The 12,643-nt window shown below is 43.4% G+C and overlaps 1 protein-coding gene and 1 long non-coding RNA gene across 2 annotated transcripts; both read right to left on the bottom strand.

The window, feature by feature from the left end:
- Positions 1-496: 496 nt before the first annotated feature.
- LOC306928730 (E3 ubiquitin-protein ligase TRIM47-like) lies at positions 497-7,991 on the bottom strand (the record flags this gene model as incomplete). The annotated part of the gene is made up of 7 exons (XM_079509000.1): positions 497-1,229; positions 1,315-1,374; positions 1,816-1,966; positions 2,557-2,790; positions 4,226-4,321; positions 5,177-5,557; positions 7,770-7,991. 7 exons carry the CDS (start codon positions 7,989-7,991, stop codon positions 535-537), a joined length of 1,839 nt encoding a protein of 612 aa, XP_079365126.1. The 3' UTR covers positions 497-534.
- A 2,460-nt stretch (positions 7,992-10,451) lies between these two features.
- On the bottom strand, positions 10,452-12,096 carry LOC306927793. Its single transcript, XR_013790587.1, has 3 exons — positions 11,949-12,096; positions 11,081-11,140; positions 10,452-10,995 (listed from the first exon to the last, which is right to left on the bottom strand). It is a non-coding gene; the product is annotated as an uncharacterized lncRNA (long non-coding RNA).
- Between the last annotated feature and the right edge of the window lie 547 nt (positions 12,097-12,643).

The raw sequence follows: 12,643 nt of genomic DNA, 5'->3' as shown, positions 1-12,643 counted from the left end.
GAATAGAAGTCATTTTTATGGATTTTATCAAGATAGTTGAAAATAACAACAACTCTCTCGTCATTACCAACCTTTATTGCAAGAATACTGCCGACAGCAGTGGTTCCCAAAGAGGGATCTTAATGTGTATACAGTGTAATTATACAGTATACGTTTATAGAGAGGACATCTGCACATTTATAAAGTTACAATTTAATGTCTTTTAAGACCTCTTTATTTACCAAATTGTCATATAAAGACAGGGGTAAACGTTGTGAAAATAGACGATCTACAAGCAACGATCACAACGCCTCGCAGTGCAAGGCAGTAAAAGAAAAAAAATAGATTCAAATTGGTTTGCCTGTTTCTTTACGTATTAAGTGTACGGTATTTGACAATTTGGTATATTTTATGTGAAAATAAACAATCAAAGCATAACTATCATCTACCAATTAATCCACCAAGTAGTTCCTATACACTATGATCTTCTCTTTCCCTACAGAACACTGGTGAGGTTTTCAACTGAATATGAGGATCAGGTGTCTTTAAACATGCCTACCATATCTTACACACCTCTGCTGTATGAGTTACAATCTTATGATTAAAAGTATCATAAATGTCCAGTCTGCGCTTACCAAGACTCTTAAGTGTTGTGCAATCAGAGGGACCGTGAAGCCCTATCCCTGCGTAGAGAGGATGTGTGAAGGTGGTGTGAACTGTGTGGAGGAGGGTTGTTGTGTTGTCACCAACACTGTAGAAGGACAGAGTCCCTGCCTTGTGGTCCAGGAACACCCCCACCCTGGTGGAAGTGAAACTATACGTATAATACGTATAATCTGTACAACCCTTGGGTGGATCTTTATTGGGTTCGGTATTAACATCTCTGGTGTAACTAGTAGGCTTTGTCACTTTGGTATCGATGCCGTTGTGTGTGAACCAGCAGTCGTCACCTAAGCATCTTAAACACCAGGACTTTGAATTGAATCCAAAGCCTGACTGAAAACGCTCATGTTTGTTGACGTCTTCATAAGCGACTGCTATATAAACCCATTCAGCCTCATTCCATTCTACTTCCAGGTAACAGCGTTCAGTCAGAGCCTCCCTAAACAACACCTGGCGGTAAAATGAAAATCTCCTTGGATGGTCAAGGTACTGTCGGGGGTATTTCTCTCTGGTCACCTTCCTGTTCTCCTCTGACAGGACGAGGTTTTCTTGTACTGTGTTCTTATCCAATGAGAGCGGACAGGAATCTGTGAGAACACACGACAACACATGATGAACGTCAGTGTCATCAAGCTGTTGGTCAGAAAACACTCAGCCTGAACATGGACTCACATTGTAAGAGTTCCTCTCTGGTCTGAGGCTCTGCTGGATGAGAAACATCAGCTGGAGACTCTGGAGACACAAGACATGAGTCAGATGAAGAACACTCTGAAGAATGACCTCAACTAAACACTCTGGAGACACAAGACATGAGTCAGATGAAGAACACTCTGAAGAATGACCTCAACTAAACACTCTGAAGACACAAGACATGAGTCAGATGAAGAACACTCTGAAGAATGACCTAAACGCATTGCTTCTCAAAGTGGGAATTTTCGGTACGTATCGAGTGTCGTGACAGCCTTAAAATCAACTGTTTCTGACTTTAACAATCCACCGTTTACTAAGATGGCTGGTTGACCATTCAATCTGACACGTGTGTGTGTGTGTGTGTGTGTGTGTGTGTGTGTGTGTGTGTGTGTGTGTGCGTGCGTGCGTGCGTGCGTGCGTGCGTGCGTGTGCGTGTGTGTGTGTGTGTGTGTGTGTGTGTGTGTGTGTGTGTGTGTGTGTAACCTGTGTGTGTCCAGGGTGTGTTGAGGACCAGGTCCAGGTCATCTCTCAGAGCAGACACATCTTCTCTCAGCTGAGTGAAGGAGCTCAGAGTGGACACGACATCACTGGGTAAGACTGGAGGTCCACTGGAGCTGGACGCACTCTGGACGCTCTGGAGAGAACACATACATAATAGTATTAATAACAATTATTATTGTAATATTGCTTCGTAATCCTTTTCATACCAAGGGCCATTCAATTAATATGTATTTGGCCCCCAGACCCCCATCAGAAAATATTGTCTGCCAGACAGGGTTTGTGTTATTAAAATGTTTCAAAGATATTACACTTTTTTTTTTAAATAGCACAATACAATATGTACAGTACAAGGTCAAACGTGTCAATTGGTGACACATTGTGAGCTTGTAGATCTGCTATTTTCAAATAACCAACATATTTAGGTTTAAAGTGGTTAAATGGTTTAACCTAAAACTGAAATGCGTGATGTCATCAGTGTGAGACAGAACCTGAATGAAATGCGTGATGTCATCAGTGTGGGACAGAACCTGAATGAAATGCATGTCATCGTCAGTGTGGGACAGAACCTGAATGAAATGCGTGATGTCATCAGTGTGGGACAGAACCCGAATGAAATGCGTGATGTCATCAGTGTGGGACAGAACCTTGAATGAAATGCGTGATGTCATCAGTGTGGGACAGAACCCGAATGAAATGCGTGATGTCATCAGTGTGGGATAGAACCTGAATGAAATGCGTGATGTCATCAGTGTGGGACAGCTGGTCCAGCTCAGCGTGTGTCCTCTCCAGCTGTGCGATGTCTTCCTCCAGCTGTCTCAGGACGTCCTCAACCTGGGACACGGCTGTCTTCTCCTGCTGTCTGATCATGTCTTTAACCTGGCTGTGTCTTCTGTCCACGCTCGCCTTCATTTCTGAGAACATCTGCTCACTGGCCTCCACAGCTGCTTCTGCAGAGCTCTGCTTAACACACAGACAGACAGACAGACAGACAGACAGACAGACACGGGTGCTCGTGTCACTTGGTGCAGTGGGTTGGGATCCAGAATCGGTTCCATCACAACCGTATGTGGACTTCATGTCTGTTATACAATTACAATACCAGTGGTTCTAAAACCGTTTAATTTCAAGGGTGATATTTGTAGCTGTACATAATATTCTATGGACTACAGAATATCAGGAACTACTGAGTAGTCACAGTAAGTCCCTGGCAGAGTTAACGAGCCTGGAAGTCCTTAGTTAACTCAAAGTTAACTCAAGGCGAGCTTGTAGATCGGCTCAGCCTGCCCCGGAAAGGTGCACCGTGGGCGGGCACCTTTCACAGACGATGCCGCCCCAGACTTAACGCGCCTGGAAGTCCCCCCCCATAACAGAACATCAGGAACTATTAGCCAAGAGGAGAATTAGCAAGAGAGGCCAACTTTGCTTTACTTCCTGTATCTGCGTGAGGTGGGCGGTAACATTATTAGGAGACAGGAAGAATGTTGGAGTCTATTCATTTCCAATGGGAGAGTGAACGTGAACACAGCTTCTGAACCATTCCTTAACTCCATGGTCACTGAACTAAATACTGGACCAAATCATCACAAGGCACACAATATTTACAAGATATTCATAGTAAAATGGCTTCTTTTAGCGAGACAAATCAGGAGAAAATCGACTTTGTTAATGACATTTCTTTATCCCAACAACAAACTCTCGCGAGATTTGAGATGAGTCCGGAAGCCTCTCTCTGTCCATCTGCAATTTCACGGACAACACATAGGGGGCTCTGACCCCATATTTAAGATGATAATATGTGAATATTATAATGTGAAATGAATGGACATATTTAAAACGATTAGAAATGATCCTTATGTGCCCAAATTAGAGCTGGCATACTTGGTCTGCATATTGAGACAGGCAGATATGTAGGCACGGTTGAGGAGGATAGATTATGTAGTCTGTGTGATCTAAAGGAAATTTTTATTGTCCATTCTACAACTCTATTAGGGAGAGACTTTTTAATGAGATAGATCCAAATCATGAATTTATATGGTTGGAGGACTTTGAGAAACTAAAACGACTATTTCAAAAGTACACCTTGTCAGTTGTTTTCAATGTACTTTGTTAAATGACTTGTCAGTGTTGTTGTCTTCTTCTTCTATCGGGTTTCATGGCGGTCGGCAAACCTAAATGGTGCATTACCGCCACCTACTAGACTGAGTGTGGAAACAGTGTTGTTGTCAGGGGGGGGGGAGGGTGGAGGTCGGGGAGAAGCAAACCACGCCTACTATATTTAGGAGACCATTTGTAGGCTTTGTGTACCATTTCGCCTCTAGTGGCTCCAATGAAGTTGGCCCATCTTCATACATAAACCATCTTTGCTATTAGCTAGCCTGATGTGAACTCTGACCTTCAGGGTCTCCTTGACCTCTCTCAGCTCTTTCACTTCCTTCTTTCTCTCCTGGATCTTCTGCTGGAGGTTTTGCTGACTCGTCCCCAACTGTTTCTGCAAGAGAACGTTTGGATTCACACACAACGTGAAGACACAGTTGACACAATACGTTCATTTATACACCGATAGCAGGGCAGCTCTGCTACTCTCTCTTTGATGTGTGATAGTGCTGCTCAATTAATCATAAAAAAGATTGAGATCTAGATTCAGACACCTACTGTATGCAATCTCATTTTGTTAAGAACGGTGCAGCACTAGATGGCTGTCCAATTCATTTTAGTTACTCTTATGTTTTTTGAATAAATATTTTCATGGAAAAAATGACAATCGTGTGAGAATCGTGATCTCAATTCTTGTCGAGGAAAATCTAGATTCACAGTTGAGCAAGAATCGTGCAGCACCGGGAAGTCTGCCTTCTCATGCATGAAAAATTAGATGTTTGCTCAAACATTGTGAAAATAGTAGATCTACAAGCTCACACCTCCTCGCGTTGAGAGGCGTTGTGAGCTTGTAGATCGGCTATTTTCACAAATTGTATCTGTGGAACCGAGTCAACCTTAAACTGAATGCCTGAACTCCTACATTTCCTTGCGGTACCTGTCTGTGGCTCCTCTCTACGGTACCCGTCTGTGGCTCCTCTCTACGGTACCCGTCTGTGGCTCCTCTCTACGGTACCTGTCTGTGGCTCCTCTCTACGGTACCTGTCTGTGGCTCCTCTCTACGGTACCTGTCTGTGGCTCCTCTCTACGGTACCTGTCTGTGGCTCCTCTCTACGGTACCTGTCTGTGGCTCCTCTCTACGGTACCTGTCTGTGGCTCCTCTCTACGGTACCTGTCTGTGGCTCCTCTCTACGGTACCTGTCTGTGGCTCCTCTCTACGGTACCTGTCTGTGGCTCCTCTCTACGGTACCTGTCTGTGGCTCATCTCCGCGGCCGCTGACACCGTGTCGTGGCCCTTGTGTTCATCCATGGCACACAGGTAGCAGATGAACTGCTGGTCCGTGCGACAGAACACCTCCATGGGCTTGTGGTGTCTGGAGCACATGCTGTGGTGCAGGCGGGCCGCGCGCGTGGCTGGGACCAGCTTGTGCTTCTTAAATGCAGGAACATTGTAGTGAGGCTGGAGGTGAGTGTCGCAGTAGGACACCTCACACCCCAGACAGGACATCACGGCTTTGTGGCGTCTGCTTTCGGGGCAAAGGTCACAGGCTACGTCCGCAGGGCCGGCGTAGAGCGGAGCGGCAGAGACAGAAGACCGCTGAACATCTGGAGTCCTCAGTTTCTCCACAAGCTGCAAATAGATTCAGATTCACGTTATTGTCACGAAGTCTCTCTGCATTCTATGATCCTATAGTTTACTGAGACGCTACACTGTCTCTCTGCATTCTATGATCCTATAGTTTACTGAGACGCTACACTGTCTCTCTGCATTCTATGATCCTATAGTTTACTGAGACACTACACTGTCTCTCTGCATTCTATGATCCTATAGTTTACTCAGACACTACACTGTCTCTCTGCATTATATGATCCCATAGTTTACTGAGACACTACACTGTCTCTCTGCATTCTATGATCCTATAGTTTACTGAGACGCTACACTGTCTCTCTGCATTATATGATCCTATAGTTTACTGAGACACTACACTGTCTCTCTGCATTCTATGATCCTATAGTTTACTGAGACACTACACTGTCTCTCTGCATTCTATGATCCTATAGTTTACTGAGACACTACACTGTCTCTCTGCATTCTATGATCCTATAGTTTACTGAGACACTACACTGTCTCTCTGCATTCTATGATCCTATAGTTTACTGAGACACTACACTGTCTCTCTGCATTCTATGATTCTATAGTTTACTGAGACGCTACACTGTCTCTCTGCATTCTATGATCCCATAGTTTACTGAGACGCTACACTGTCTCTCTGCATTCTATGATCCTATAGTTTACTGAGACGCTACACTGTCTCTCTGCATTATATGATCCCATAGTTTACTGAGACGCTACACCGTCTCTCTGCATTCTATGATCCTATAGTTTACTGAGACGCTACACTGTCTCTCTGCATTCTATGTTCCTATAGTTTACTGAGACACTACACTGTCTCTCTGCATTCTATGATCCTATAGTTTACTGAGACGCTACACTGTCTCTCTGCATTCTATGATCCTATAGTTTACTGAGGCACTACACTGTCTCTCTGCATTCTATGATCCTATAGTTTACTGAGGCACTACACTGTCTCTCTGCATTCTATGATCCTATAGTTTACTGAGGCACTACACTGTCTCTCTGCATTCTATGATCCTATAGTTTACTGAGACTTCGACACTAACTCTGGGGGAGCCCAGAGTTAGTGTCGAAGTCGTGCGTGCATGCGTGCGTGCGTGCGTGCGTGCATGCATGCATGCGCTTGCATGTGTCCTGGGCATGACGTTAAACTGCCCCGTTGTAACTACCACCGTTAATGTAGTGTAGACACTGATAAAGAAATGATAGGGCGTGACAGACACAGGATCATAATGTTATCTGAACACTGTGGCTGCTCTGACCTTTGAGCTCTGCTCACGTTGTTTTACAACATCTTGCATAAGTATTCAGAGTTCTTTCAAAATATATATCAGTTATTTCTGCAGTATAAATTATGCTATACATTCTTTCCAACGTGTGAACAGTACATAGCCTTACGTCTTCAGAGCCAAAAGCCAAACATATAAACTAAGTGATTATTGAATGCGTCAGGCAGCTTGGTACAAGTTCACTTCCTGAACACGACACTAGTACAGACCACTGGTACAGACTAGTACAGACTGGTACAGACTAGTACAGACTAGTACAGACTAGTACAGACTAGTACAGACTGGTACAGACCACTGGTACAGACTAGTACAGACTGGTACAGACTAGTACAGACTGGTACAGACCACTAGTACAGACTAGTACAGACTAGTACAGACTAGTACAGACTAGTACAGACTGGTACAGACCACTGGTACAGACTAGTACAGACTAGTACAGACTAGTACAGACTGGTACAGACTAGTACAGACTTCAGATGATCAGCCCGTAGCACTTGACCTAGCTTTATTTTCTTTTAACACAATGTTAAAATGGAAGTTAGAGAGCATGCTATTATAACAGATGCTAGGTCTATTGTTTACTATCACAATAGATTGCCACTAATTCATTCATTCATAAATAAATAAAACATTACCCTACCGTTAATGATAACCTTCTAACCAAGTGATCAGTAAATTCATAATTATTCAGCTCTAGCCTTAATCCAATACTTCTATTATATTACAGTTTGTCTTTGGTTATTGGTTATTACAACATCCGTGGCCATGGGTTTAGCACTTTATATATGAACTCAAAACGTTTATGTAGGACCTCAAGTGAGAAAGTACAAAGACTATTTTAACTAAACTCCAAGACGCTGGGCGTCTTGATCCAAGTCTACTTCATGTCTCTCTCTGATGGTCATCAGAATGATCACCTCAGCCAGCATGTGGTTCCTCCTCAGAGCAGGCCGTGGACAGAAGGTCTCTCCACACTGAGGACAGCTGGACAGGCTCTTCTCCTCGGCCTCCTGGTCCCAGGCTCCTTCGATGCAGCCGAAGCAGTAGCTGTGTCCGCAGGGCAGAGTCACTGGCTCCTTCAGCACCTCCACGCACAGAGAACAACTGAACGACTGGTCCTGGTCCACGACTAGAGACATTTTACTGACTGACGATCACCTCTCTGTGGAGAATGACTGTTGACTGAGACTAACGTGAGTTCCCAGAACAAAGGTTCTCCTATAAACATGGGAGGGGCAAGGCTGAACAAACAGACTGAGGCACCCAGATCACTCTTATCACTAAACACGGGTGGAATTTACCCGAACACCAAACAAACATTACATTCTCTTTATTGTTAATGGTATTTAATGTTTGTGTTATAGGGGACAAGATGACGTAAATTTTCCCTTCATTGTCAATGAAGGGAAAAAACAAACATTGAACTAAAAACAAACATTAAACCTATATATAGGAGGGGCTAGCGCCCCTCAAAAACAGGGATGTGGGCAGGGAAACCACTTTGAGAACCAATTAGCTCACACACAGCTATAGATGCCCCTTGACAAGGTTGACTAAAATATATATTATATATTCAAAGTTTGAATAATTTTAATGAACTTAAAATCAAAACTAAACTAAAATTTTATACCATTCAAAGCAAACGATAATAGGATACGAGATGGAAGAATGTCAATGTTTTACATAATAAAACAAAATACATACATACATGGATGCACCTGGGACGTATCCTCAGTGATGTATCCCAAGGTCATCGGGGTTTCGGGTCTCCCAACATCATACCCCTCACTCAGGTGACCCAGCCGGGGTGATCAAGTCCTGATTTACGTCCCAGTAGCTACCCTCGATCAGTCCCATTAGGGAAAAACCAGGGCCACACAATCCGTTCCTCCTGAACTACTCTGCCGGGACTGGGGGGTACCATTCTGGCGCTTGGAAGGACTAGGCTCTGTGGGTTGACTCCTGTCCGGGCCCCTCCTACGTCTCACCAGGTCCACTCCTGCTCTCACCCGGTCAGGCCCTGTGCGTTGCACCAGACTCCCAGCACCAGGCACTTTATTCAGGAATGGTGGATTCTCGAGCTGCAACAGTTCCGCAGGCTCCACCTTGCCCTTGGTGGTGCCGCAGGCTCCGCTTGAGACTTGAATGGCCCTCCTAAAGGCCTCACCGTGGGTTTGTTGGGCTTCTTCCTCACGGAAGACACAGGCTGGGGCGCCAACCCATACTGCTCCCGGGTGGTGTTATATATTATTTTCATGAATGTGACATTTACTTCCCAGCAACCACTGTAGATTCTAATCCCTAACCCCAAGCATTAGCCTTTGATGTTCTTGTCTTTTTGTCTCTTGTATATTTGTCTTTTAAATGCTGCCATTTCTTGTTGCATTACTATATTGGTCTACTTGCGTTGCTAACAATGTCTTAGGAGCTGAGGTCTTTATGTACTTTTATCTTGTTGAATGACTATTACTCATAGTGCTACAGTGTGAGGTCTATATTGTACATTTATCTTGTTGAATGACTATTACTCATAGTGCTACAGTGTGAGGTCTATATTGTACTTTTATCTTGTTGAATGACTATTACTCATAGTGCTACAGTGTGAGGTCTATATTGTACTGTTATCTCGTTGAATGACTATTACTCATAGTGCTACAGTGTGAGGTCTATATTGTACTTGTATCTCGTTGAATGACTATTACTCATAGTGCTACAGTGTGAGGTCTATATTGTACTTTTATCTTGTTGAATGACTATTACTCATAGTGCTACAGTGTCTGAGGAGGTCTTGTGGACACAACATGTAACAATAAAGAGCATCTTGAACCTTGAATCATTGCTGCCATCAACATTAGTCCCCGTTACCATTAAAGCACACAGCTGGCATGCTGTGGCTTTGTGGCACCACACCGCCCTCTACTGGTGACACAGAGGAGTAGTTGAGGTTATACAGTTTTAAAAGGCAGGAATAGAAGTCATTTTTATGGATTTTATCAAGATAGTTGAAAATAACAACAACTCTCTCGTCATTACCAACCTTTATTGCAAGAATACTGCCGACAGCAGTGGTTCCCAAAGAGGGATCTTAATGTGTATACAGTGTAATTATACAGTATACGTTTATAGAGAGGACATCTGCACATTTATAAAGTTACAATTTAATGTCTTTTAAGACCTCTTTATTTACCAAATTGTCATATAAAGACAGGGGTAAACGTTGTGAAAATAGACGATCTACAAGCAACGATCACAACGCCTCGCAGTGCAAGGCAGTAAAAGAAAAACAATAGATGCACAAATTTGTTTGCCTGTTTTTTTACGTATTAAGTGTACGGTATTTGACAATTTGGTATCTTTTATGTGAAAATAAACAATCAAAGCATAACTATCATCTACCAATTAATCCACCAAGTAGTTCCTATACACTATGATCTTCTCTTTCCCTACAGAACACTGGTGAGGTTTTCAACTGAATACCAGGATCAGGTGTCTTTAAACATGCCTACCATATCTTACACACCTTTGCTGTATGAGGTGCAATTCTGTCGGTGTAAGACCTCTTAAGACTCTTAAGTGCTGTGTAATCAGAGGGGCCGTGAAGCCCTATCCCTGCGTAGAGAGGATGTGTGAAGGTGGTGTGAACTGTGTGGAGGAGGGTTGTTGTGTTGTCACCAACACTGTAGAAGGACAGAGTCCCTGCCTTGTGGTCCAGGAACACCCCCACCCTGGTGGAAGTTAAACTATACGTATACTTCCTATCTGCGGTTCTAACATCTCTGGTGTAACTAGTAGGCTTTGTCACTTTGGTATCGATGCCGTTGTGTGTGAACCAGCAGTCGTCACCTAAGCATCTTAAACACCAGGACTTTGAATTGAATCCAAAGCTTGACTGAAAACGCTCATGTTTGTCGACATCGTCGTAACAGACAGCTATATAAACACTTTCACGCTCATTCCATTCTACTTTCAGGTAACAGCGTTCAGTCAGAGCCTCCCTACACAACACCTGGCGGTAAAATGAAAATCTCCTTGGATGGTCAACGTACTGTTGGGGGCTTTCCTCTCTGGTCACCTTCCTGTTCTCCTCTGACAGGACGAGGATTTCTTGTACTGTGTTCTTATCCAATGAGAGCGGACAGGAATCTGTGAGAACACACGACAACACATGATGAACGTCAGTGTCATCAAGCTGTTGGTCAGAAAACACTCAGCCTGAACATGGACTCACATTGTAAGAGTTCCTCTCTGGTCTGAGGCTCTGCTGGATGAGAAACATCAGCTGGAGACTCTGGAGACACAAGACATGAGTCAGATGAAGAACACTCTGAAGAATGACCTCAACTAAACACTCTGGAGACACAAGACATGAGTCAGATGAAGAACACTCTGAAGAATGACCTCAACTAAACACTCTGGAGACACAAGACATGAGTCAGATGAAGAACACTCTGAAGAATGACCTCAACTAAACACTCTGGAGACACAAGACATGAGTCAGATGAAGAACCCTCTGAAGAATGACCTCAACTAAACACTTGTTTCTCATTGTCTGTTTTTCAGTTTTTCTTTTTTCTGTTCTCTTTTGTAATGTTATTTGTTTGTTTTGTTTATATGTTGTTTTTTATGCATATCCACATTAGTATTTTGGAATACATTGGGATAAAGATATAGGCACTAATAAGCTATAAGCTTCCGCCTATGCCTTTTCGATCACCTTAAAATAACTGTTTTATGTGTAATGTCTAAATAAACTATTCATTCAAAGAATGACCTCAACTAAAACATCAACTAGACACAAGACATGAGTCAGATGAAGAACACTCTGAAGAATGACCTAAAGCATTGCTTCTCAAAGTGGGAATTTTTGGTACGTATCGAGTATCGTGACAGCCTTAAAATCAACTGTTTCTGACTTTAACAATCCACCGTTTACTAAGATGGCTGGTTGACCATTCAATCTGACGTGTGTGTGTGTGTGTGTGTGTGTGTGTGTGTGTGTGTGTGTGTGTGTGTGTGTGTGTGTGTGTGTGTGTGTGTGTGTGTGTGTGTGCGTGTGTGTGTGTGTGTGTGTGTGTGTGTGTGTGTGTGTGTGCAACCTGTGTGTGTCCAGGGTGTGTTGAGGACCAGGTCCAGGTCATCTCTCAGAGCAGACACATCTTCTCTCAGCTGAGTGAAGGAGCTCAGAGTGGACACGACATCACTGGGTAAGACTGGAGGTCCACTGGAGCTGGACGCACTCTGGACGCTCTGGAGAGAACACATACATAATAGTATTAATACAAAATATTATTGTAAGATTGCTTCGTAATCCTTTTCATACCAAGGGCCATTCAATTAATATGTATTTGGTCAATGGCCCCCGACCCCCATCAGAAAATATTGTCTGCCAGTGACCCTCATAGCTCATACAAGGTTTGTGTTATTAAAGTTACACTGTTTTTTAAATAGCACAATACAATATGTACAGTACAAGGTCAAACGTGTCGATTGGTGGCACGTTGTGAGCTTGTAGATCTGCTATTTTCAAATAACCAACATATTTAGGTTTAAAGTGGTTTAATGGTTCAACCTAAACCTGAAATGCATGATGTCACTAGAAAGGTCGCAATTTTAAAAAATTGCAAAGTGTGGTTGCCGCAGTGGCTTACATATGCCCCTCCCACTGATATTGCCAGCCAATTACAATGTCGCTTCACCCCTGCGATCATGCACAAGTAATTCGGAGGGTATTTATCCCCAAAAAAATCATGTTTTTGCGAGAAATGGTTAAAGTTTTCGCATTTGCGGCGCC

Source organism: Electrona antarctica (genome assembly GCF_951216825.1).
Source record: "Electrona antarctica genome assembly, chromosome: 8".
NCBI lineage: Eukaryota > Metazoa > Chordata > Actinopteri > Myctophiformes > Myctophidae > Electrona > Electrona antarctica.
Note: the sequence above shows the minus strand (reverse complement) of the source record. Positions and strands in the feature narration are given on the sequence as shown.